This window comes from Neopsephotus bourkii, unplaced genomic scaffold (assembly GCF_033783945.1).
Source record: "Neopsephotus bourkii isolate Nb327-2 ecotype Australia unplaced genomic scaffold, CSIRO-AGI_Nbou_v1 NB_1433, whole genome shotgun sequence".
NCBI classification, from domain to species: Eukaryota; Metazoa; Chordata; class Aves; order Psittaciformes; family Psittacidae; genus Neopsephotus; species Neopsephotus bourkii.
This window is the reverse complement of record NW_026901910.1, coordinates 3,854,664-3,878,795: the sequence shown is the minus strand read 5'-3', so window position 1 is coordinate 3,878,795 and position 24,132 is coordinate 3,854,664. Positions and strand designations below refer to the sequence as shown.

General features: G+C 48.2%; 2 protein-coding genes across 5 annotated transcripts in view; both read left to right on the top strand.

The window, feature by feature from the left end:
* The window catches only part of GRIK4 (glutamate ionotropic receptor kainate type subunit 4), a 177,884-nt gene extending 159,475 nt beyond the window's left edge, over window positions 1-18,409 (top strand). For 3 of the 4 annotated variants that reach the window (XM_061368511.1, XM_061368510.1, XM_061368512.1), the window contains exons 13-20: window positions 2,013-2,126; window positions 7,901-8,010; window positions 9,990-10,163; window positions 10,296-10,461; window positions 12,621-12,846; window positions 14,223-14,351; window positions 16,490-16,608; window positions 17,120-18,409. In XM_061368511.1, the coding sequence (XP_061224495.1) occupies window positions 2,013-2,126; window positions 7,901-8,010; window positions 9,990-10,163; window positions 10,296-10,461; window positions 12,621-12,846; window positions 14,223-14,351; window positions 16,490-16,608; window positions 17,120-17,485 (1,404 nt within the window). In that variant the 3' untranslated portion in view covers window positions 17,486-18,409. The remainder of the gene's footprint in view (window positions 1-2,012; window positions 2,127-7,900; window positions 8,011-9,989; window positions 10,164-10,295; window positions 10,462-12,620; window positions 12,847-14,222; window positions 14,352-16,489; window positions 16,609-17,119) is intronic. The other variant, XR_009727721.1, reaches the window with a different exon arrangement.
* The window catches only part of TBCEL (tubulin folding cofactor E like), a 320,977-nt gene that overhangs the window by 272,391 nt on the left and 24,454 nt on the right, over window positions 1-24,132 (top strand). The window lies entirely within an intron of this gene.

Here is a 24,132-nt window from a genome sequence, read left to right as displayed (position 1 = left end):
GAAGGGTCCCAAAGGACAGTAGCAGGGGAATAACCAGGGTGCAGAAAGTTCCTTAACCACATCCCACCTATGAGGGTATGGTGATTTAGCTGGGTAGACCTGGGGGCCACACTGCTCCTTTCAGCAGCACCTTTGTGTTGGCCTCTGGGTGGGAATGGGAATGTCCTTGGAGCATTTGCATGACACGCTTTTGATGTCGCATATTTACCATTATTTAGTCTGCAGCTTTGCTGGTTGAACTGTATTCTGTTTGGAGAACTAGGGGAAGACATCTGTTAGAATAAGCTGCATTCTAGGGTCTTTCCTAGGAGAGCTCTCCCCAGGACAATAGTACCTGCAAACCCTTTTAAGTATAGATAAGAGTGGTTTAGGAAGCTTTAGGCTCTCTTTGTGGATAAAATCCCTCATGTGCCATGGTCCACAGATGAACCGATCCCATTTTAGTAACCTGCTGGTGTTTACACAAGGCTCAACTGCTCACACACCACATTATGATTATTGGTGCCTTTTTAAAACCCTGTGGGTAAATGTCTGGCTAGGCAGAAATTCTCCCTAGCTCGTAATTCATTGCAGCCTGAACCTCCTAGGAATCTGTAATAGCTTCTTGGCAACAATTGCAGAGATCTGGCACTGAGCTTGCCCAATAAAGCAGTCCTGCATGGACTGTGAAATATCACCTTCCCCATGACCCCCTCATCACCACGGGGCAGGCTTGCAGAAGACCTTTCTTTTCTCTTCCCTTCCCTTCATCCTGCAGGCTCCAGCAGTGCTGCTCTTCCCTTTTGCAGCTCCAGCCTTTCACTGGCCCTGCCTTTGAGTCTGGTGGGGGCAGAGGTGGGAAAGCAAAGCTCTGCTGGGAGGGTATCAGTCCTCTTAAGTGAAGTCGTGCAAGAGCAGTAGGGTCAGAGAGCATGGTAAGAGTGATGCACCCGCAGATGTGCCTTTGTGTGGTGCATGGATACAGGGAGATAAGGTCCTTATTTTGCCGGGTCTTTGGTGCTGATGGTGCCTTGGCTTCCGCACAGACCTTATGAAACTTAAGGACCACAAGTACAGATAGTTTTTCTTTTCCTCCCCTTCTCTTTTTCCCCTTGTAGAATCACCATCCTGCAAAGCAGGCGAGCACATGTCGAAGGGAAGGGAGAAGGTTAAATTTTGACAGAAAGCAATTACAGACATTAAAAGAGCTACAGTAATAAAAATAATATTTAAAATTCAAATCCCTTATCTATATTACAAGGGTATTAACATTGGAAGAAATTCTGTCTATTTTTTCCCCCTAATCTCATTTGCTTTGCAAGTCATTCTGGAAAATCTTATGCCAGTCCTCTGAATTTTTTGGAGGCTCATCTGCAATTATGGAAGTAAGGGCCAGCAGGCTTGTAAGCTCAGGCTATGGGGGGGAATGATGCTGCTTTGCTATGCTGTCCTACCTATGGTGCTTGCAAGTAACACTCTTGGCTGGAAGGGGGCAGCTGTGGTCAACGGGCTTTGGAAGGGGGAGCTTTTATCTTGTTCAGATTGGTACACTAGTGATTGTCTCGATGGCTCCTGCTTTGCCAGGTCTTAACACATTTAACTAATTGAAATGGCAATCAGGCTGTGAGCACCTGGGGCAGGGGTTACCATTCTGTTTGCTTTAAGCCCAGCGGGCTCCCTACTGGTTGCTTGGTGCTTTTCCAACCTTCAAGTCTAAAAACACCCATGTGAGGAAAGGGGAAATGAGGAGAACAGTCTGGAGCACAAGGTGAGTTAAACTTCGGAGTGTGTTTGATCAGGGCTTATGCGAAACTCACCCAGGGAGAGGGATGCGGGAGCACAGCCTCAACTAGTGGGCATCACCAACAATGCGCTGTTCCCATGGAGCCTCGGGTTTGCCCTACAACAAACGCACCCTCCCAAGGATGTGACATCCATCCTCCAGGAGCGGGTGTCCTGTGTGGCCCTGGCAGGGCTCTGCTGCTTTCCCAGGCTCAGGGTTCCTGATGCTCTCTGCTCTCCTTTCTCTCCAGAAAGCCGATCTGGCCGTGGCGGGGCTGACCATAACCGCAGAGCGGGAGAAGGTGATTGATTTCTCGAAGCCATTCATGACTTTGGGAATTAGCATTCTCTACCGAGTTCATATGGTAAGAGGTTTATTTTATATCCATTTGTGTCCTGCCATTATTTGCATGCGAGTGTGCCGAGATATAGAAGAAAAATGAATGACTCATAAAAACGCTTTGGTTTCTTAATGAAGCGCAAATGTGCTTGACCTTTATTTCCTTCTTTCTTCTTTCTGCCATGTATCGGCTTGGTGAATTCAATTCCTGTTGTTCGAATCCCCCATCCCTGCTGGCTCTGCTTCCTCCTCTTCCCATACAGCACTTCCTGGGGGACCATGAGCAAAAGCCCTGGTCCTAAATGTCCTAATCTCAGCTGTGTTCCCAGCCTCTGCGGTGTGCAGCCTTGCTGCCTTCTCTCATCTAAGATCAGGCCAGGAAGATACCTAGGATTGCTTTCTCAGCTGTGACCTCCTGTGGATGCTCTACACACAGATTGGTGCTCTGCTTTCTTCATCACAAGCAGGCAAAGGGAAAAAGTCACTCCTTGAGTGGCCCAGGGCACTGCCCTGGAGAAGGCACACAGCGGGATGAACGCTGCTATGTACAGTTAGCTCCTTGCCCTGCACGGGCTCTGTTGCTCTGCCCTCAACCCTTGTTATTTGCCTCCTCTCAGCTGTTCATGCTAAAGATCAGTAGGTTCTGCCCAGGGAAGGCTCCTTGCAATTAGGATGCTCTCTGCTGTGCACGGGTGCTTTCAGGCCCCCTTGCTTCTGGCTAGGAAGGAGTGAGAAGGGAGCTTGCTGTTGTTTAGCAACTGGCTCTGGTTATTGCTCCGCTTGCATTCAATAATCTCTTGCTATCCAGTAGCAGCAGTGGTGTGGCTGGGCGCTGCCACCCGAAAGGCAGGTCAGGCATCGTGGTGGCTGTGGCTCAGAGCAGAGGAAGCACATACGTGATGTTGTGTCTTGTCTTTGCTTAGGCAACACTTGTCTTAAATTCCAATAGATTTTCTTGCACTCCCGTTTTCTGTTTGTTCCAGCTTCTTCCTGAAGCTCAGGAGCGGACAGATTTCCCCCATATGGGCCACACAAAGACCCTGGTTCCCTGCTATCACAGGAGGTGAGCTCAGGCAGCCAGGTCCTTTGTAACAGGATGTCTTCTTATTCCCAATCCACAGTCTGCCAACACGCTCTACAGTGCTGAGTGTGATGCGAAAGAGAGTCTTGGTTCCCCATCAGCTCAATAATAGCAGCCAAAAGGGTAAAACCATTAAAGCTGCCTCTCCAGCCACCCCCTCCATTCGGAAGGATGCAGTGTTGGATATGGGCATAAACAAACTTGTGCATGCATCCCTGTGCCGAGGGGCTGCTGCCAGGAATAAACACGTAATTAAAAGCTGGTTCAAATTGCATTTCCTTTGGTATGTGCAGAATTTAGCATCAATGATTTAATAGATCAAAAAGGGTCAGAGTCTTCAACTCCAAGGAGGTTTCTTTGCCTGATTATACTTGAGTTTCTTGCTTTTTCATATACATTAGTAAAGTTTGGGGATTGAGTACCCTGCGTGCTCTGCCTCTGCTTTACACCATAACCTTCAGCACGTCCCTTAACAAGGCATCATTCCCTGAACAACATGATGCTGATGTTGCCCCCTTCAGAGGAAACACAGGAGTGTTGGCACAGGGTTTGCATGTGATCTGCTCTATAAGTACAAAGCATTTGCTGCTGCCTCTGTGCGAGGCCAGTATAAGTGTGTCTGATGCATCTACTTGGAGTGTAAGTTCCTCAGGGCAGGGACCATCTGCTGCTCAAACTGGTACCAGAATGAAGCATCACAGCCATGTTCCATTTTGCCCTTCAGGCGTTCACCAAACCGAACAGGGTTAATAATTACTCTTAAGAAGTGTAGGCAAATAATTCCCTGCTGTTGGTCAGGACTTGGTCTTCAGCTGCATGATGAAGGACCCAGTTAGGACACTGCTGCCCAGTGACCCAGGCAGGCTTCTAAAGGGGATGCTGCACATCTCCCAGGTCGTGTCACCTCGTATGAGCCCTTCTTTGCTGCATCAAGGCCATGAGGAGTGATGGCAGGGGCAGCAGGGACATCTCCCCTTCTCTCTCCAGCACTTCACTCAGGTCTTTGTCCAGACCTTTCCTCCTTTGCTTGAGGAAGAGTGTTTGAGCTGTGTGGCTATTAACTTGTGAAACTGGTCTTTATTTAACAAGGAGAGGCAAGATAGCCAATTGCTCTGGTTTTCCTATAAGGATGTGGTTTGGAGAGCAGCACAAGACACCCCCATCTGCTCCTATCTCCTCCTTTCCCTTCCTGACCCAACAAACATCTCTTCAATGTCTAAAATTGCAGCTGACACACGTTAATCACAGCACAGCTCAAGTGTAGCCTAATGAATAACCACAAATACATTTCTTGTCTCCACACCCTGGTCTCCTCCCAGTGTGATGACATTTACTTTAATTTCCATGTTACTCCAGTGGCAAGTGATTTTGTCCCCCCTTTCTCCTCCTCAGTCACCAGGGTGCCTGTGTCTCTTATCACACATAACCAAATATGTCAGCTTTAAATGGGGCTGTCATTTTTCTCAATTTCACTTGTTGTGATATAATCAAGTATGGATTTTGAACACGGGGACTCTAATGGGCTCTCTGACTTGCAGGCTGCTAAAGGAAAAGGTTTGCTTGCTTCTTATTATGTCCCCATTCTGACCAGCTGGTGGGACCTATGGAAAGCAGGAGATAGGTGAGTCCTGAGCAGTTACTCTGCTTGGCAGAGAGCTGAAATCAGGTGCCCATTTCTGCACAGAGGGATGTGGAAGTCAGGTTTATTTGTAGCATACACATGCTTTTACTCACATACCTGCCTCTTTGGCAGGGAACAAGGGGCTGGCTCCCACATAATGCTGGCTCATAATCCCCTTAAAGTCTGTATGAAAAATGTTAGGTTTGGTGAGTACATTGGAATAGGTGAATTTAGGCCAAGTGAACTGATGCTTAAACTGTTTCTACTTGATTGCTGCGGAAGACACAAAATGGGAAGGACTGGATGAATAGCTCCTTTAGTTAAGCCAGAGGAGGCTTGACAGCCAAGGCAGAGGAGCTGAGCACCTCTCCTGACAACCCATACTGCTCTGCCAACAAGCTTCTGCCTCACTGAAGCAGGGATGGGAGCAACTGCTGGCCCCAGGCATTCCCTGGGCCATGGTATGCATTGGCCTGTTGGTTGTGAACCATCTGCCAGGCAGGGAGTCCATGAAGCATCTTAGAGGCCTGAACACAGACAAATCCATGACCATGCCGTATAGCTCCACTTCCTCCTCTTCCTGGATGTGCTGCACATTCAGGCTCTTTGGTCACCTGTATCTGCTCAGAAAACCAGTTCTCTCTGGCTGAAAATGAAGATCTCCAGTGACTGAGGGTGGTAAATAAATCTCTGCTGCTTTCATCTGAGGATTTGCAGGAGGCCTTCATCAATTATTGGGCATTTTGAACATTTCTATTCCAAGAAAAATAGCTCTTCCAATTAACAAAGCTGTACTGGGACCAGCTAAAAATATCTGACAGACTCCAGATATTGTCATTCCCATGTTCAAAACAGACAGATAAGAGAGAGTTTGTGCCCTCCGTGGGAACAGAATATCTTTATTCTTATCCACAACTGTGAATGAAAAGGATATGTAGCAGCAGCCTGAAAATGACTGTAGCTGAAGAGAACCAGAGCTACTACTACTGTACAGTTACAGGAGAGAGTCATTGCCAAGCCTGAGAATTAAAGCTTCCAACACAATTTCCTTAATGAGTGTAATTTATTGACAAACTGCCCCAGAAACAGAGAGAAGACATCGAGGCCTTAATTACAGAAATGAACTTTGTTACCGCAGCATCTCACAGGGGAGCCTCAGCCAAGGCATTGCCAGTGCCGGGGAGTTTCCTGCCAGCTCTGGGATGCTGGAGAGGGATAAGCCACCTGGAATCATCTTCTGCTCGAGAAGCTCCAGTTTGCTCATCTGAGGGCAGATGGTGCCCTTGACACCTTGCAGGTTCCCATTGCCTTATTTCATTCTTGAGTATGTAAACAGCTCTGGAAGAGAAGAGGTAGCTCAGCCTCAACTCATCTATTTGTTAAAAGGCTTAATAAGCCAGATTCTGGAAAACTGGTAACATAGATCCCAAACTCATCTTGTCCTTAAGGATACAGGGAGAGGATGTTATGGTACGGTGTTTCCTGTAGAAGCTTTTTGAGATGCTACAGTCCCAGCTGGTGGCTGCAGCTGAGAATATCACTGTATCCTAGATATTTTTTAGTAAAGGAAGATTTTTGGGCAACAACTGTTGCCTTTTTTTAGCAACAACTTGGTCTTTAGAAGAACTACCAAGACCTTGTGAAATTTAGGTTTTGCATAAGATTCGGAATGCTTCGGTGTTTTGATGGGAATGGCATTTAAAGTGCTGGTCTGGGGGGAGTCTGGGGAAGGAAAAAAGGGCCAAGATGTGATAAAAGGCTGTTTCCACTCTGGTTTTACAAGTAAAAGCCTTTGCAAGAGCTCTGACTCATGGGCAGCTCCCTGGTTGAAGGTGCTTGGGGAAACCATAGACCTTGAGGTTCTGGGATGCCAGGACTGACTGTGTGGTTTGGGGCAGAAGATAGAGGCTCCTGTGAATTAAGGGCTCATAATTTCCCAAGGTTAATGCAAGCCTTTAGCCCTATGCTGTGATTTACATGCTGTTGCTGGGATATTTAGCCTTATGCTGGGATTTATATGAGGTTGCTTGCCGAAGAGATGGGAAGGGAAGAAGATGCCTGAGGTATATGAGCATTGCCTGAATATTTGCAACATTCAGGGTGGGAGAGCCATGTCGGGTGCACAGTGGAACAAAGCACTTTGTGCTCCACAGAGATGATGTACATTGCATGGCACTGAGAGCAAAAGAGCACTGCTTTAGACCTGTGGCTCCGTTTACGTCTCCCCTTGTCCCCTGTGGTGGTGTTGAGTGTGCTTGGAGGTAAGTTAGTGCTGCTCTTTCCACCCTGCAGGAGGCTGTGTTGTGTGTGCAGAGCTGGTGGGGATGGGACAAGCACACTCACCCACATGGGAAGTGTTCAGCTGTTAAGAAACTTCCAGAAAGGAATCCTGCTTTTGCCCAAATTCTGCTGTATTTGATGAGTTTTCAGCAGTGGCAGCGGTGTCCTCATGCAGATTTAAGGTGCTTTGAGCAAAGATTAACTTGTTTTTTCTGGCACCGAAGCCTTACTTCTCAAGGAAAGGTGGTTTGCTGAGAACAACCAGGAAACTGACGCATCCCAGAGATAAAAATACCGCATTCCCTGAGATAAAAGTAATAATTGTATTGAGTTTTGTGGCGAAGAAACATTCCGAGGACCAAAAAAAGAGAACCAGAAATGTTGCAGGCGCTTCTTTTTATGTTCTTTTTCCTGCCCAAAAATACTTTCTCCCCACTCTGCTTCGTGCAAAGGATCCCTCCCACCTCCGAGCCCAGTCGTGCTCTACCAGGCGAGGGAACGCAGCCTGCTTAGGCTCTGGATGCGGTCCAGCACATCCAGCAGAACCATGAGGAGGGCAAAGCGCTGTGATTGTCCTGATTTATCCATCAGTTCACCTGCAGGAATTAAAGTAGTCGAGATGGTGAAAAAAAATAGCCTCAGGAGATGAATTCCAACAGGGAGATGCTGCAGGACTTGGTTGTTTGATGCATTCACAGTGACCTGTTTGTCTTTGCAAAGCCCTGTTCGTTTCCCTTCTGTTGCTCCCATCCATCGTCAGCATCGACTATGGGATTTGTAGAAATACAATACAAACTCCTTTCTGTTTCCCTTCCAGGGCCGCAAACCTGGCTATTTCTCATTCCTGGATCCCTTTTCCCCTGGTGTCTGGCTCTTCATGCTGCTCGCCTACCTGGCCGTCAGCTGTGTCCTATTCTTGGTTGCTCGGTAATGTGCCTGCTGGTGCCTTTTCCTTCCTCGCGGTGCCATCTAGCGTCATGCTCCCAGACCCGGGGGGGGGATCATAGTGAGGGGATGGTCAGGGGGACACGGGGACATCCCCCAGGCCACCGGGATGTCTGCTGGTGTGGCAGGGACAGGAGCATCATGCCGTGGTTCAGCAGTGTTCTTGGCCACAGCAGTGTGTGCCAGTGCTGAGAGCTGTATAGGAAGGGTGGGAGGAGGTTTGGGAGCAAGGCTGATGCTGTTCAAATGGTGCTGCTCCCTGTAAATGCTTGATCTGTGACACCTAAACCAACTGCTTGCCTTGAAGGAGGCTGGCAAATGGAGTCAGAGACACTAATGCAGGTTCCAGTAGTGATGCTCGGTTCCTGTGGCCCTGTGAAACCCCATGTGTACAGAAAAGGAAAGTTCATTAATATCTTTCAGCAGCCTCTTGGTTGATGTGCAGAGCCTCACTTGACAGCTCTCAGTTCCACTTCTCTATGACTAATTTAAATCAGCCTTAAAATAAATCACCGAGTGCTTGTCTGCAGCGTGTCTCCCATCAAGGCCAGGGTCTGTGCTCTGCTGCTGTTCTCCCTGTCCTCCTAACAAACTGCTTGTGGTTGGTGGCATAGATGGGTGATCCCTTTCCAGGCAGAACTGAACTGTGTCCTGGCTATGTGTACCAAAGACTCGCTCAGGACTTGACGGCTCTTTCGGGACACAGTTAATACCCAATTCTCATTACAGAAATTGGAACTGTGCTGTCACACAGTCCCTTAGCATGGCTAAAGTTGTCATCCTGACAAGGTTTTAATGGTTTCTTCGAATGCCATTACAGCCCCAGGAACATAGTTCTGAAGAAACCATTGAATAATGCGGTCCAGCACTCTCTGCAGGCTGAGATTTGGTGCCTCTTTAACCTCCTCCATTTGGTTTAAACATGATGCTCCAAAAAGGTGCTTTTACACAGCTTCCTACTGGAGATGGAGGTTTGGATGCTGCTCTCTTGCTTTGCTCAGCAGTAAGGAGCTTGTGACCCTGTGAATTGCAGCAGACTCTCCTAGAGCAGTGGTTTTTACTGCCAGTGCTTGCTCCAACCTTAGGAAGTCTTGGAGACATAACCTGGCATCACAGTGCGGTAGGAGATGCAGAAATGAAACTGAGCATCACATTTGGTTAAATGGCGTGTAGGCTGGCAGAGCCACACAGCTGTATTGGCAATATCCCTAAAATGACCCTCCCAGGCACCAGTTTTGTTAACCATTAGCAATATAATGAAATGCAGCATAGGAATTAGAAGTCTTTCTTAGCAACCAGGGAACCGAGGATTGGAAACAGCACAAAAAGAGAGCTAGGCTGCCATCACTTCAGTGACAGGCTGTCAGTTATTTCAGATTGCCACCTCTGTCCTGTCCCTGTGAGCACTGAAAGCATGTGATGCTTTGAAACACCAGCACTTGGCTTCAAACTGGGACCTAGACCTCGCTGAGGCAGTCAGACCTTCTCAGAGCAGCCATCTGCACCGATGCAGTTCTTTATCTTGATGGTGTCATGCATTCAGGTCTCACACGCTTCCCTTTTGAACTTCCCGTTGATGCTCATTCTGCAGCCGGGAGCACAGCCGAAGGTGTTTGATTTCAGTTCCACATCAGGCACACCTGCAATGATGGTTGTGGATGTCTGCGCTGTGGGTTTGCACACAGGGCTCCAGCCTCCCCACAGCCCATGCCCAGGTTTTCAGCAGAGCCTTTAGAAACTCTTGCAAATCTTAACAAGAAAGCCTCTGGCTTCTGAATCTTAAAGCAAGCATTTCACACAGCGCTGAGCCCTGGGCATCAGTTGACAGCAAAGAGTTTCCTCCTCAGCAATATCTGCCTCCGGGAGAGTTAGGGTTTTTCACAGCTCTTCTTTCTTGTTTTGGCTTCTTTTCTCCAAAGTGCCCCATTTCCCAGGGAATTACCCATTTCTTGTCCTTTCAGGTTGACACCCTATGAGTGGTACAGCCCCCACCCCTGCTCACAAGGTAGATGCAATCTTCTCGTGAATCAGTACTCTCTGGGCAACAGCTTGTGGTTTCCAGTCGGGGGATTCATGCAGCAGGGCTCCACCATTGCCCCCCAAGCATTATCCACCCGCTGCGTCAGTGGAGTGTGGTAAGATCAGGCCTTCTCTTAAGGAAGGCTTCTCTGTGTGGGTCTTTTGTGGGCAGAAGCAGGCGGAGGGTGGGGATGGGGATCAGTCCACAGGGAATCTCAGTTCACCAACTTTGCTTCTGCTTTCCCTAGGTGGGCATTCACCTTGATCATCATCTCCTCCTACACTGCCAATCTGGCAGCCTTCCTCACCGTGCAGCGGATGGATGTCCCCATCGAATCCGTGGATGACCTGGCTGACCAGACAGCCATCGAGTACGGCACCATTCACGGCGGCTCCAGCATGACCTTCTTCCAAGTAAACCCCATTCATTTGCTAACTGGGGCAGAGGGCACCCTTTAATCACGTTTGGATGTCCCCCCACGTTGTCATTCCTGCTTCTGGCACAGGAGGGACCTCTAGAGAGACCCCTGGCCACAGTGGGTAATGATGGGATGAATGGTGGGGGATGCATGGCAGAGGACAGGGAATGCAGGATGCTGTAACACAGCATCCTGGTGTGCTCTTGGGATGCTGGCTGACTAGGGTCAGGACCTCTGCTGATGCCTGGATGTGGTGCTTAGACTTAGACAGCAACTTAGCACTGGGAGTGTCACCAAGTGGGTGCAAGAGCGGCACGAATCCCTGTGTCACAGTGTGGTATAATAGGGTCTTTGGCAGATGGGCATTTGCAGTCCAATTTCTATGGGTCTTTATGTGTTTTTGATGTACTCCTAGCTTCTGTATGAGAGTACCTCTGGTTAGGTAAGCGAAGCAATGTTTGCACACCGCAGGCAGAGTGCTGGCAGTCTGCATGTGGTCAGTGACACTGAGAAAAGCCAAGTGTATGCAAACTTAAGCGAGCCATTTAGCCCAATGTAATTTTTGTCTTCCCTGCTCTGTTCAGAAGGGAAATAAAGGAGTGAATCCTCTCTGCTGTGCTCTGAATGCACAAAGAGCTGCTTGAGGATTATTTATTTATTACTTGTTGAAATTCCAAGAGGAGAGAAAGCTTTGCTCGCTTTTTCTCCCTGCTCTGAGTCTGAACTGTATTTGGATGCCTGAGAAATCTCTCAAGTGAGCCTGAGCTTTTCAACCCAGCTTTGCACCCTCCAAGGCTTTGGCAAAAAGCTACTTTTAAGCAGAACATTATATCTGAAATGAGCTGAACAGAGCCCAAGTGACCATGGTGGTTGTCTACGAGGCACTCGCTTAGTTCTTTTCGGGAAGGCTTTCTGGTTTCAAATCCTGTCTGTGGCTCTGTGCTGCCTTGAGGGTGATGGAGCTGCTGATAGCAGAGGAGGAATCAGCAAAAGGTATTCTTGTACCATTCACAGTGCTTTAAACTATGTTGGGATCCATTTACCTCTGGTGTAATAATGGTGGGTCAAATACAGTGATGGATTAAGCCAGCATGGCTGAGGCTGTCTTCACCAGCCCTCAGTTCCTGGTTGCATGAGATATATATCCACTGCTGGAGCACCTTGTCTTGTAACCTGTCCTGGCAGCTGTTTCCCCTGACACCAACACACAGGATTAAGGTTTAAAGGTGCAGTGAATCGGGAACACTGTCTCTGTTTGCCTGTCCCTTGCCCTAGTGCAAGGGGGACAGAGCTGGATGGATGAGGACGGTAACTGGGTCAGCAGCAGATTCCCTGAGGCTCTCCAGCATCATTCACCAGCCACAGAAAATGAACCCTTACAAACCCTAATGTCATGTACCTCTCTTAGCTGAGAGGGGAGGTGGTGTAAGAGGTTCTGTGTGCTGCAGAAATGCAGGGGGAAAGGGGCAAATTCAGAAGCTCCTTATGTAGACCACAGTGTGTTTATCCTCAGTTTCTGTGCCAGCAAGTTTCACTCTTTGTTCAGCACAGGCAAGAGATGTTAACAATCATTAGCTCTTCTCTCAATCAACCACCAGCCGAGTCTGAGGATCTGGGACTGGTTGAGCTTCAGTTTACTGTAGTCAGCAAAAAGGCTCCAATTCTCTTAAGCAGGTACTTTGATTTGCCTCACAAGGGCAGAATCTGGATTCAGGGAGCAACAAACTTCTTTGGTGCTGCACCCATCCTCAGTGCGTTTCTTAAGGTGATGGTGTCTGGCTCTGATGCTGGTGATATGTTAAACACGAAGTTCCAGTGACAGACAATAGGATGGGGGGCATTTGGTGGTTTAAATCAAGCTATTTCTTCTGGCTTTTTTGACTGTTATGGAAACTATGTCTTTTTCTAAAACTGAAATTATGCAGAGAGCTTTGCTGGAACGCATTGGAATTAGGTATGCATTTCATGCCCAGCTTTGCCAACAAAGTCTCAAATCCACCGAGATATTTGGTCCTCTAAATCTCATTGAAATCGGTGGAGGTTAGGCATCTAAAGCCTTCTGGAATCTGGCACCAAATCTTCTTTGGCTTTTCTATAGTGGGGTTTATGTCGCAGCAAGATGCTCCTAATTCAGCTGCTCCCTTTCTCCTGCAGAACTCCCGCTACCAGACGTACCAGCGGATGTGGAACTACATGTACTCCAAGCAGCCCAGCGTCTTTGTGAAGAGCACGGAGGAAGGGATCGCGCGCGTGCTGAACTCCAATTACGCCTTCCTGCTCGAGTCCACCATGAACGAGTATTATCGTCAGCGCAATTGCAACCTCACGCAGGTCGGGGGCCTTCTGGACACCAAGGGCTACGGGATTGGCATGCCCGTCGGTAGGCAGTGAAGACAAATTCTAGTCCTTCTCAGCTGTCGGCAGAGGACCCGAGCGTTTGAAAGGCTGAACCGGCTCTAAAGCCAAAGTCACGTCTCACAGCTCTGCTCAGGGTCCTTTTGTACCTCGGGAGGAAAACCAAATACACTGCGATTGCCCAACAGATGTGCGAGACCCTGCCCCGATCCAGAGCCGTGTGACACGCGACTGTGGCTCTTTAAATAATGAATGTGAAAGATGTGTCAAAATTGCTGCTTATTTTCTGCATATATGCTCTTTTCTGACTGTTTCCTCTTTGAACCAGTGTTTTTTGACTCATTCTGTGCTCCTGGTTTTATCTAAGTGCTGTAAAAGTAGTGTTGCTGAAACTCTAGTTTCTTAACAGCTGGTGGTTCTTTTAAGCTCCAGGACAGAGAATTGGGCAATTCAGTGACTATCTCAATAATCAGGTTTAACAAATGCAGGGGTTTTGCCTTTTAAATGTGAGAGATAGCAAGAGAACATCATCTCCGGGGGGGGGGGAGCACAAAGAAAGGACCTAGTGGTTGTTATTCCAAGCGATGGGTTGTTGTTTCAGCCACTCACAGGCTTGGGAAGCCTTGTTCCTGACCTTTAAGCACCTGCACTTAGCAATACAAAGTTAAGATGAATTGCATCAGAACCGTCACTCAAGCAATCACTATAGTTGAGCTAACATGCATAAGCTTGTAAAGTCACAGTAACCTGATAGTGAGTACAAATCCTTACTTTCAGGACTAAATTTGTTCTCACATTGTCTTGTTAAACAGTGAAACTGTAGCAGATAAGAAAAGCAGAAAAGCTGCTGGCTGGGACAATAGTGCAGAGTTACTGGGAGAACTGGGGTCTTTCCCACGGCCCTTCTTTGGGATCATCATCCTGGCTGCAGTACAGCTCGGTGCTGAGCACAGAAGTGAGCCCTCCTCTACCGTGAACCTTAGGGCTTGCATTGTAGGGTGAACCTGCTGCTGTTGCAGTGCAGCAGTTTGAGGGAAGAGGTGTTAGAGCAAGGTTAAGCTGGAGGCAGGCTGACAGGAGAAGGGACCTCAGTGGTCTGGAGGATAAGCAGTGCGATACTGCAGACCCTGCCCCTGAAGCCAAAGCTCTCCCTTATAATGGACCTCTTTAAATGGGTCTTGGTGAACAGGAGAAATTGCCATCTGAATGAGAGATGAGCCAGTTGACAGTGCCAGCAGAGAGCCTGCAAGTTTCAAGGGCTTACATGGACTGAAGTCCCTTCCAAACCATTCAGAGATGAGCTTTTGTACCTGGGCACACTGGCAGGGCATCGTGATGGGGACGAGTGGGGTGGAAGGCTGGCTGTGATGGTGCCTTACCACCTACCTGTTGGTGTTGCAGGCTCTGTGTTTCGTGATGAGTTTGACCTGGCCATTCTCCAGTTGCAAGAGAACAACCGGTTGGAAATCCTCAAGAGGAAGTGGTGGGAAGGAGGCAAGTGCCCCAAAGAGGAGGACCACAGAGCCAAAGGTAAAGCACATGCATGCTGGAAGGACAAAGCAGTCGAAGCATCCTTGCCAGCAGCGCAAGGTTGAATGTCCATCTGCACATGAGTGCTGCCAGGTTTTCTGCCCGAGAAGTACTTTTTCCCCTTGTGCTGACCTGAGATTCCGTCACAATTCAAGGAGAAAGCCAAACAGCTCTGCTGTGCCTCATGCTGTGTGTTTTTGCCTGGGGCAGAGACAGCGAGAACAACCAAATGACAAATATTGGAGGCATATGGAGGGGAAATTAGTTTCTAATGAATGTCTGGGAAAATGGATGGCTAAAGGGATCAGACCAAAATCCTGGGTTCCTTCAAGGGAGATGGATCTCCACCGCAGGCCCGCTGGTTAATGGCTCCAAGTGAAAGCGCCTTTTAAACAGCCAGGGGAAGGAATGCAAAGGCTTCATTAGTACATCTGTAAACTGAGGAGCAAATTCTTTTGCAATGCTATGCAAATTTCCATCAAAGCTACCACATTAGGCTGATGTCCCAGCGTGAGAGCAGTTGCCAGCTTAATGCAGTTGCTGCATGTTTTAGTGTTGGCACTCACCCTTTCCACAGCAAGCATTTGCTGGGGGGCCGACAGGTCCCCCCCGTTGAATGGGCAGTCTTCTGACCTCTCTAGTGCAGAGATGGAGAGCCAAGCCGGGTCCATGGTAGCTCTTCTCTTTGCTTGACATTGCAGCAGGTGGAGGTGTTCCAACTCTGAAGTGGAATCTAGTGTGTGCTCTGCTTTGGGGTAGCTTTGAAAAGGGGTCACTGGGAAGCAGGGTCCTGGACTGCTTCTGGTATTGCCCAGTACACTTTGTGACCCTGGGCAAGTTTTCCTGCTGTTTTGTGTTATAGCTCACTTCCTCACTCTGGGAAATAAGGAAGGCTGCAGCCTTGCTGCTAGGTGTATATGGAAAAAAGAGATACCTCTCAGTGAGCTTGTGAATGGGTGTCTGTGGTGGCACCTGGTTAGAATTATAGAAGGATGTAGAGGGAGGTACTGGCCCTAAATTCAGATTGAGTACTGCTGGGTGGGGAGGATGGTTTTTATCTTGGGTCTAAACTCTGACTATGGGCTGTGTTTTCTGCCCCGCAATTGCTGTCCTGTTGGAAACAGCTCTGCAAAGGGCTGATTTACAGAGTTGCTAGATTGCTCCGGAGACAGTGCCAGGAGAATGACGGAGGAGGAGGGAGAAATGTGGCCTCCTAAGTTTTAGAACAAAACAGGTCAGCGATTTACAAGGATTTTGGTGAGATTCTATGTCTAAAAGCCACACAGAGACGAAGTCAATAAATCATTGATTCTTACACTTTGATTTAATGCTACAGAGGGGAGACGAAGACTTTCATAGATGTTTGTGTTGAGTAATGGCCTCAGTCACCTCGCTGCAGAGCACCACATGCTTTTTAGTGATCAGTTGAATCAGGGGCCCAGACCACTTGAGACCCAAACGCAATAAGCACAGAAGAGCTGTTTCTCTGAGGCTGTGTCACCCCTGCCCCATGGAAGGGGCTGTTTCCTCCTTATGGTCCAGAAAAGGCTGAGCAGAGCACCCAACCCCACAACCAGGTACCGCTGGGTGCCAGGGACCCCATTTGGTCACCATACAGTGTGAAACAGTGTTAGATCCTGGTCTTGTTTGGAACCTCTCCTTGCTACTGCAACAGAAGCAGCTGTAATCATTTTTCACCAGCACTTTGTAGTGCAATCAAAGGAGCTTTTCTTGATGCCAGCTTCCTTTAAAGCCCTTTCTTGTCTTCATCTCTGCTTCTTTAGCACGGCTCATCTTCCTTTGCGAAGTTCAAAGTAACTAGAGCTGGGTGAATAATTGTGCCCGATTGATCTTTCATTTTTCCTCTTGTTTTCGGTTTGTCCACAAATTGCTTTGTACTTCCCACCAATGTACTTGCTGTTTATCTGCAAAATCATCATTTCTGAGAAGGCATCTTCGATCCTGCAGTTATTGCAAGTCACTCAGGTTGCCATCTGAGTCATGCGGTTAGCTATTAATAGGACAGTGCTGGCTATGTGGTTTTGATCCCTGGCTGGGGATATGCAATGCCAGCAAAGATGCTTGCAATTTATGTTGTGCCTGCCTCTCACAGCATTGTCCCTTCTGCTTTATTTTAGGCCTGGGAATGGAGAACATCGGCGGAATCTTTGTGGTGCTCATCTGTGGCTTAATCGTAGCAATTTTTATGGCAATGCTGGAATTTTTGTGGAGCCTTCGTCACTCTGAACAATCAGAGGTAGGGCCTGAAAGTGTCCTGATGGGATAGTCTGTGTTTACTGTTACCTGCGGGGTGCTCAGCAGTGCAGTGCTCTGGAGCTAGTAAGGCTGAGATAAGCGTTTCTAGTTTAATGAGGGTAAGGTTAGGTCCATTGGCCAGGGTCTAAATTGCATTAATTCCTACTAAGATTGAGGCTATGGGATGCTCCAAGGGCTTTTGAAGGGAACAAGGATGCATACAATGTCCAAGCACCTTTCCTAGAGAAGAGATCACTTGACAGTTTCTACCTGCAGTAAGTCTGGGTCTCATGTTGATTTGGAGAGCCCAAACACAGGAGGGTCTCTGACCGAGAGGTGGAACCTATTGGGCTAAATCAAGCATAAATGTCTGAGCACTGATGTTGAAAGCCCAGTGGTCAGATTAACACCTGAGGCCGTACCACTCTGGCATCCGAATCCAGAGCAGATGCAGCACTGCTGGGGCTTGCAGCTTACTTATGTGAGCAGTATGTCTCGGGTCTGCCTTCCAGGTGTCGGTGTGCCAAGAAATGGTGACGGAGCTGCGCAACATCATCCTCTGCAAGGACAGTTTCCACCCTCGTCGGAGGCGAGGGGGAATGATACGGACTCGCCCCGTTCTCCCGGAGGAGCGCCGAGCCCGCAGCACAACCACGCTCAGCAATGGGAAGCTGTGCAGTGGGGGGGAGCCAGACCCCCTGGCACAAAGACTGGCTCAAGAAGCCGCCCTGGTCGCCCGAGGGTGCACGCACATCCGCGTGTGCCCCGAGTGCCGCAGGTTTCAGGGGCTCCGGGCACGGCCGTCTCCGGGCTCGCCCGCACGGAGCGAGGAGAGCTTGGAGTGGGAGAAGACCACCAACAGCAGCGAGCCTGAGTAACGCTGGGGCAGGGGGCGTTGGGGTGGGACGAGGGGGTCCTGTTCCATTTTACAGAACATGGACTTGTACAATGTCAACTCGTTTTTAAACTCAAAGCAGTTACCCAGCTTCTCCAGAGCAAGGTGGACCTTTGGGCTGATGCGCAGGCCTGTCCAGAGGGTCAGCTTTGGTTTAGGTGTCCCGAGAGGACGCGTGTACCGCTGAAGGGCTGATGCAGCAGGAGCGAGGTCCTCTGCCTGGCCTGTCCGCAGCAGTTGTCTCCGTGCCACCGTGCGGCCCCGAGGTGGGAAGGATGGACGTGGTGGGTAACTGGTGTAGCAGATGTTGCCCATAGAGGGGCAAGAATGGTTCTTTAAGCTTCTCCACCCCAGGCCGGGAAGAAGGATGCTGGCGCTGTCTCCCCATCACATAGACTTACCAGGGGATGTTCTCAAAGGGCAGGGAGGGGGGTGTCTTTTTATTTGATGTGGATAAGGGATGGGAAGAGAGGAGTCGTTCTTTTGTTTTGGTTTATTTTGGGTACGTCAGGACCTAGTCTGCAAGGCACCAGGTTTCAGGTGCTGAAATCTTCCTTTTCAGAGTATGTGGGATGGACTGAGGGAGGAAGGGAAGGATGGGATGGGACAAGACCCCCATGAGAAGCAGCTTTTACTGAGAGTCCGAGGAGTTGTTTAAAATGCATAAATATATATATAAATATATATATACATAGATATATATATATTAAGATGCCAAAAACCAACCAACCAACACAGTGAACTTAAAGAGGCCTTGAAACGCCTGGAATTTCAGGGGTCCTGTGTCTTTTGTTTAGTTCTGGGGTTATCTTTTTGCTTTTTCCTTCCTGCTTTTGGGATCCGGTGGGGGGAGCCTTTTGAGGAAGGTGAGGTGGGACCTTCCTGCCATAAGGGAGGTGATATTTGCTGCCCACAGCCCCAAACAAGCGACCGAGCTCCCCTTGTCCGTGACCCACGGAGCACCCTCAGCCTTGAGGGTGACTTGCAGCCCATGTCTAGCAGCAGCAATGCCTCACAGCATTCGAGATAACCATTAGCCTGGGATGTGATGTAAGGAAAAATATTTACTTCCCTAGCAACAGCAGCAGCTCACCCTCTGCTTGGTACAGACGTGGGTTTTACATTGACAAATTTAATTTTCTGATTGAAAAAACAAATTCTATGCAATTTCTGATTGTAGAAGGAAAGAGATGACAATGGAGAGAGGCAGGGGAGATAAAGCCTTGAGTGAAGGTACATCCTGTTCTTGAATTGTTTTCTTTTCTTTTTGTCTTGAATGTACTGAAATAAAAGATGTCCTTGTATAATCATGCCTTTTTTTTCCTCTTTCCTCCCCTGTCCACACTCACAAAAGTCATGAGGCAGTTTGAGGCCCGTCTGCTCAGGAGGAAACCCGGCTGAAAGGGAAGAGGTGCTTTGGCTGTTGCAGGTCTCTGCTGCCTGAGTGCGTCCACATCCGTGGTGTTGCTGTTATCTGTAGCTGAATGGAAACAGGAGAATAAAAAGAAAAGGCAAAAAGAAAGCAGGCTCAAGATATACGGTGGTAAAGGGTGAAAGAACCCACAACTAACAACAGTGCAGACTGTTCAGGGAGCCCAGGTTTCCATGTGATGTGGACCACATCAGTTACAGCCTTCTGAGACCTGCTGGTTGGATCCCGGTTTTCCAGGGTCCGAGGCTTAGGTACAGCAAGTCAAATCCATCATGTTATCACGGGCAGGAGCCTGACTCCAGCAGATGTTTCTGAAGAGGATGTGCAGGGAGCAGGATGCCATGGTGATGGGCGCATTAGAGTTGTTCTGTTGTTTCCAGCAGCATGTGAAAAGAGGTGTCTGCCACAGAGCGACAGTAAAACATGCATGCTCAGAGAGGGCTCGTGTAACCAGGAGGAGAGGATTTAGAGCTTATTATGCAGGATGTCATGACAGAAGTGCATAAAGGTCCTTTCTGGCCTTAGTATCTGTAAATCTGCAGTGAAGGTGCAAGCATGAGATGAGGTAAGGCTTTGCCAGAGCCCGAGAATCCAGTGCCATGGGATGAGAGGGGCAGATCCTCAGGTGAGGTAAGTCAGCAAACCCTCCATCCCTGCCCTCTGCAAAGAGGCTCTCAAAGCACTGACAGCAACAGCAGAGACATCCCAGTGTGCCTGTGTTGTCTTTAAATGCTGACATGTTTTTACGAGCAGCAGAATATCTTCATCAAAAAGAAGCTTCTCTTTAAAATGCATTTACAGATTAGCAGAAGAAAAGGCTCCATGAATCATTTATCAGACCTGATGTTTTCTCACCCCTTCACCGCAGTGAATAAAGCGGGATCTTGACACAGCCAGACATTATTCCTCTGCTCCTCCAAAGATCTTGCAGTCATCTGCTCAGACAGATTACGTCAGGAAAGAGATTATGAGAGACCACCTGGTTTCTCACTGCCTTTTCCTTTTAGCTCTCGTGTTCGTTTGTGCCACCCATACAGTGTTTTATACCTGGGTCTGTATTTTAAGGAGATGTTTTTCATGCCCCTCTTGCCCTCTTCTGTCTTCTTTAATGTTCAGAATGTTTGCAGTCAGAACAGAAATGGACCTCGGAAGAGGAATGGGTGGATAGAAGGTGCTGTCACTTGGATGCCTTTTCTAGTGTCTCTGTAGGTCCTGTATTTCCTGCTCGCTGGTAGATGCCTACAGGTTTTAGACAGGAGGGTCCCAGGGCAGGCAGCATTATGCATATGCCTGGGTTTGTGCTCACATACGTTTGTGTGCCCAGGTGGGTTTACATCTCACATGTTCTCTCCCTCTTCAGTTTTTGCTCTCATCTTTGGCACTATTGTGGGAGCTCTTTCGCTGAGCCGGTCCCAATGCTAATGCAGTTCAAGATCTGGAGTGGTTCACTGTCCAAAAGGCACTTTCCCAGTATTGTCATCTCCTGATAAAACTCGAGTAATTCTAGTAAGATATCTCTGCAAATTCCACCGGGAGCCAAAGATTAGATCAATTAAAATGCAATACTTTGCTTTATCCCCTGTAACCATTTTGTTTGATCCTCTTGCTTCCCCCCTCTCTTCAGGGGCTGAGGCCTCACGTTTGTCCCTGCAATGACAGCCAATTCTGGGTCGACAGCACTTTGGCAGGTTCCAAACTAAAAGGCCTGGGATCTCTCCTTGTGCACTAAAACCCGTGTTTGTGGTGGTGTTCCAGGCAGTTCCATTTGCAGCTAATGATAAAAACCTATTTTCTCCCTGGAGGTCGCATGGGTGAAGGTATTAACAAGTTTGGGGCTATTTACTGGGGGCACTCACAACACTGAGTGGCATACATAAAACAGGAAAGAGTTGCTCTGTGAACTGTGAGAGCCCACAGGACTTAGCAGAGAAAGATGGTGAGCTATAAAATAGCTTTAACCCTTTGTATAAAATAGCTTTAACCCTTTGGACCTTAGTGGTCCTGAGATAGGAATCTTTTTAACCATTTCAGATCCACAGAAACCTTCCCTGCTTGCTGCCCTGCCATGTCCACTTCTCTCCTTGAGCCCTAAGTGCCTCACCAGGTAAGTGACCCAAAAGGTGGAGGCAAAGGGAGTAGCTATTGTTTTGCTTTGCTTTTCTTGCACTAATCCTGAGTTACAACCCCCTTCCAGATCCTTTCTGTATCCCAGCAGTCATGTAAGCTGCTGGAGATACCTTCAACACTGATAACTGCAGCCGTGGGCACAGGGTAACTGGGCTAGACACAGCAATGTGGTTAACTGGTTTTGATGGGTGATAACTGAATGATAAAAGCATCCACTGGGAAAAGGAAAGCACCTGGAGGCTGGATGGTGACTGGTTTCTAAGCTTATCAAAGAGTAAAGAAGCAAAGGTGGACTGCTCATTGTTTAGGTTTGGGGTGAAGCTGTCACGATTTGGCTATGAAAAGTGATCAATGAGTTTCATTTAGCTCTGAGATTAAGTACTTGCAAGGTATGTATTTCTTTCTTCTCCGTCACTTTTGTAGCCAATGAAGGTGAGGAAATCTCCTGTAGTGGCTTTGGCTATATGGCTCTGATTAGAGCCTGCCAGTGAGGCACCTCTCCAAAGCAAATGACAGAGCCCAATGGCTTAGAGGCATAAGTGGAGGCAGAATCGGGCCAGTGACCTGCAAAAGGAACTGCAAAGTGCCATCAGAAATGGTAAAAAGTCAGTCTGGGCTAGTGTGCTGAGCTTTGTCCCTCCTTGCTGAATAGCTAACCATGAAGGTGCACATATGTATATAAATGAGGATCTGCAGCTTGAACGGAGTTAGCAGAGCAATGGCTCAGCATCCTGAAACGCCTGCTGAACAGAGGATAAAGCACCCACAGTTCCAGAAACCCCATTAAGAGTTTGATGGCCACTAACTGATTGAAAATACAGAGCTGAACTCTTCTTGGGTACAAAGTAGCACTGATGAATTCAGTATAAATAGGCTCCTCTGGAAGTTGATACCACACTGGGAAAATAGCCCTGTATCAGCTGGATCGGACAACGGGCAGGTTTATGTATCCTTCAGGGAGGGGTTTTTCCCCCTCCAAGGGGGAATCTGCTGTGCTCCAGCCGAGTTAATAGGCTGATTTGTGGCAGGACTGCAGCATTTCATCCCAGAAAGCATTCCAACCAGCAGATGAGGATTGCCTGCCTTGCCACCAGTGTGCAGATGCCTTGGGGGGGTGTGCTGCAGTCCATCACCAGCACAAAGGGCCACACAACAGCAGATCAGTAAGAAAATGAAGGGAGCTGGCTTAATTAACAAAGGCTTTCTCCTCTGCTGTTTAGCTCTGCAGTTATCAGTGTAGCTGGCAGTTTACAGAGACTGAAATGACAGTAGCTGGCTGTAAAGGAGATAACTGTCAGATTAGCCGGTACATAGCTTCTGCCTAGGGTTTCTATGTCATACCTATCTTGAAGCATCTCCATGTATCAAAGGGGCTAGTTGGCCATTTGCCTTTAAAAAGTACCCTTCTCAGTGTGATAAATGAGGGTCTATTACAGCAGAAAGACCTAACATTTCTTGTTTCTTGACTTAGGCTGTTTTGGAGCAGTATTTCTTGTGCTTTAGTCAATTTGGACAGAGTAATCCTTTCTGTTGTATTTATTGTGGTGCTTGTTTTAGTGTCTCAGGGATTGACCTTAGGGTACAAGGGAGAGAAAATATCTGTTGGAGTGTAAATGCAGTGAGAAGGGCTGCTCCAGGCAGATAAAGGTTCTTATGGCTGGTTAGGAATCCCGTGGGATCACATCTCTATCTCCAGTAAGAAGCTGTGCTGGGTTATGCCTGCTCTGGAGCTGGTCCAAAGGCACCGCTAGAAATCCCAATTGGTGTGCAGCATGGAGAGCAGAGAGGACTTACCTGCTTTGTTTGGGACAAAGGGTTAACTGAGGTAAGGGGGAATTTCACTGAGATTGGCAAGGAGAAGGCAATTTAGAGCAGTATGGGTGAGACCCATGCGTTTTGAAACCTGCTCTCTTTGGTCTTTTCCTCTGTTCCTGCCTTCCAAACACCTTTCTCTATTCATCCTCAAATACTCCTCCTCACGCTGCTCAGGCTCAGCAAAAAGGTCTTGGTTTGGCTTTTGCCTGAGCTCCCAGGAAATGCTCATGAATAGCATCTTCTGGCTTTTCAGGCTTAGCTCTTGCTGAGCTCAGATTTAAAGCCATTTATTCTGAAGCCCACAGTGAATGCAGCTGAGGAGAAAGAACTAGGGGAGGGAAAGAAAAAAGACCTCTTATTCCCAGGTGAGCACTAAGATGTCTGAGCTGCCTGCCTAAACCTGATTGTTCTTCCAGAGTCTATAGTAAATACCCTTGCGTGTTAGCTGTAGAGAACGCTCTGATTATTGCTTGCTGAACTAAACTGGGACGAGGAGGTGAACACACAGCCTCTGGTTTTATTCCCAAGCCATTGATCCGCCACGATATCTTTAGCCCTTAGACAGCTGAAATGGAGGTCACAGCGTGGTAGGGAGCCAGACATTAGGAGGATACCAAGTGTCTGCACTCTGAGGTCCTGTGGGCCAGATTGCTCTCTTCTGCGAGGAAGGTTGGTTTCTGGCTGTTTCAAATAGCCCCAGCACACTGCTGGCCATGTGACTGGGTCAAATGGATGGGTATTCCCTTTTGAAGCTAGACTTTAAATGTAAAAGCAGAGGTTTGTAAGGTGTCTTTGTGGAGGAAGTCTGCTGGTTTAGCAGACACAATTAGTGACGCTGACCAAGCTGTTTCATTATAACCCCCCAATGTGCACGTTATGTTTCAAGTGAGCATCGTTATTCTGGAATGAAGCCCCTTTTCTTTCAGTTTGCTTTTGGACCAGTTCATGTCCACAAAGAACTGTCAGAAAGCAGCAGCAAGGATGGCAAAAATGCCACCAAGCCATAGCAAGCACAATGGGAGACGGTCTCATAGAGGATGCTGTGCTGTGGCTGGGCCACACTGCTCACAGTTACTTCTGTCTGTGGTGGCAGTTGCATCCCAGGAGCAAGAACAGCAGTAGAGTTATCGCTCTACCAGCTTGCTGATCCACGTCAGGCTTTGGGCTTAGCCTTCATCCCTTTCCTGCTTGCTCTGTCTTGACAGTGAGATAGGGATGAAGACATGCCAAGTGGAGGAAGGATGGTGCAGGGTTTG